Source organism: Fomitiporia mediterranea (assembly GCF_000271605.1).
Source record: "Fomitiporia mediterranea MF3/22 unplaced genomic scaffold FOMMEscaffold_1356, whole genome shotgun sequence".
NCBI classification, from domain to species: domain Eukaryota; kingdom Fungi; phylum Basidiomycota; class Agaricomycetes; order Hymenochaetales; family Hymenochaetaceae; genus Fomitiporia; species Fomitiporia mediterranea.
The window spans coordinates 1-2,046 of record NW_006761741.1 but is presented as its reverse complement, the minus strand read 5'-3'; the positions used below and the strand labels follow the sequence as shown (position 1 = coordinate 2,046).

Sequence of the window (2,046 nt, the reverse complement as noted above, 5' to 3'; positions counted from 1 at the left end):
ATGTAGTTTATATCATCTAAGACATACTCTTGTGTAGTCTTGTCTTAACAACCAGCTTAGTATCTACTATGTACTCTACTTTGTATTCTGGTTTAGAACTAATGAGTTCTGGTAGAGACAGTAAGGGTCTTTATTGTGAAGGAAAACCTGGATTGTAGTACTAAGACAGTAGAACCTTATTAAACACTAGGTGTATACACTTTCATGTTGCTAGTAGTTAGAGTTTATAGACAGAGGCACTAATCTTCTTTTTAATAACAAAGGGTCTGAAGTACTTGTTGTCCAACTTCTTCATTAGGCAATCTGTAGTCAGGTTAGTAGCTTCTAACATAACTTTGTCCCTAGGCTGGTAATCCTTAGCTATAGATCTCTTCTGATTGTAGTTCTACTTTATTACCTGTACTACCTTCTCTAAAAGAGCTTGTGTGTCTTCCCTAGTCTTGTGTATCTGTTCTGTAAAGTCTGTTACAGATTCAGAACTACTGTTCTGGTTCAGAACTGTCCCCTAGTACAGATGTCTCTCATAATTAAGGAAGAATAGGGACTGTCCTATTGTAGAGTGTTGTCAGTTATTGTGTACAAATTCTGCCAGAGCTAACCATTCAGACCAATCTGATTACTAATGATTGATAAACATCTAGAGGTAGAGCTTGATCTTCTGATTGACTTGCTCAGTTTAACTGTTAGTCTGTAGGTAATATATAGTGGAAGGGTTCTCTTGAATTCTGAGAAGTACATACAAGTCTTGTATGAATTTCAACTTAAATTGTGGTCTGCAATTGTGAATAAGCTTTTAAGGGAGTCTGTACAACTAGAAGACATGATCCTAATAAATACACACTATACTTTCAGAAGTGAGTTCTGTTCAGGTTGGAACTGTGTAGACTTGCTTAGAGAATTGGTTAGGCCCTGCTCGGTTGCACTGGTTGCACGACCAGTGCCTGCCAAATTCTCAACCACTGGTTGCGTGACCAGTGGTTGCAAACCATCAACCATCAGACGTGTTCGGGAGCACGTCTGGTTTGGTGATAGCGTGACACCGCTTGGCTCTTACCACTCCTACCCTGTGCACTATGCTCTCCAGCTTTCCTCGTCGCTGCTCCTCTTTCTTTTTTTCTTTTTTTTTGTAGTATACTGCTCTACCTGTATTCTGCTTTACTTTTGCCAATCCAAGCTTCGGATTCCAACCAGTAATCTTGAAACCTGTCAAATCTGCCTGCATATATGCCCCCTACAAGAAATTCACGTGCTAATAAGGAGAACGAACCAATTACTCGCCCTACTGTTTGTCAGAAGGCAAAATGGACTCTTATGGACGATACAAAGCTGGTTGAATGTCTTGAATACCAGAAGAGTATAGGCAACCAGTCTGATAGTGGTTTCAAATCAATCACTTGGACGTATGCTGCTTCTGAGCTTAACAAAGTTGTTGTTGAGGGTGGGGAGAAGACGGCTAGTGGTGTTAAGGATCATTGGCAGCAAGTAGTATGTATTCACTCAGTAAACATAACCTAAAAGCTTCCCTCCTAATGTCTCTTATCTTTAGTTGAAGTCAGGATATGTTGCAATTGATTGGCTTCTTCACAAAGCCTCTGGTTTTGGGTGGGATTCTACTCGTCATCTCGTTACTGCAGATGATGATGTATGGACCCGACTTATAGAGGTATGCCTTTGTTTTTGTATGTATTATGTATTTTACATATTAATACTGGATGCATGCAGGCTCATCCAAAGTATGGAATATGGCAGACACGGCCATTTCCACTCTTCAATTCTATTGCTGAACTTATTGGTGGAAGGACTGCCAATGGTAGGGACTCACTTGATATAACAGAGGAGAATGATTCTGAGACAGGAGAGACAGTTTTGGATGGTAAGCTGGTCAATTTACTTCTATTCTACATATACTGAAGGGCATATAGGTAACAACAACATGTTTCAATTGAGTGACGGCTCAAATGAAAGTACATTCAATGTACTTGATGATGTAAGTTATATCCTTTCTTTTTACCTACATTTTCTAATATTCACTTAGATACTGCAAAG

The 2,046-nt window shown here is 39.4% G+C and overlaps 1 protein-coding gene across 1 annotated transcript; it reads left to right on the top strand.

Moving 5' to 3' along the window:
- Window positions 1-1,311: 1,311 nt before the first annotated feature.
- Window positions 1,312-1,911, top strand: FOMMEDRAFT_164171 (uncharacterized protein; the record flags this gene model as incomplete). Its single annotated transcript, XM_007272399.1, has 3 exons — window positions 1,312-1,485; window positions 1,547-1,663; window positions 1,723-1,911. 3 exons carry the CDS (start codon window positions 1,312-1,314, stop codon window positions 1,909-1,911), a joined length of 480 nt encoding a protein of 159 aa, XP_007272461.1.
- Between the last annotated feature and the right edge of the window lie 135 nt (window positions 1,912-2,046).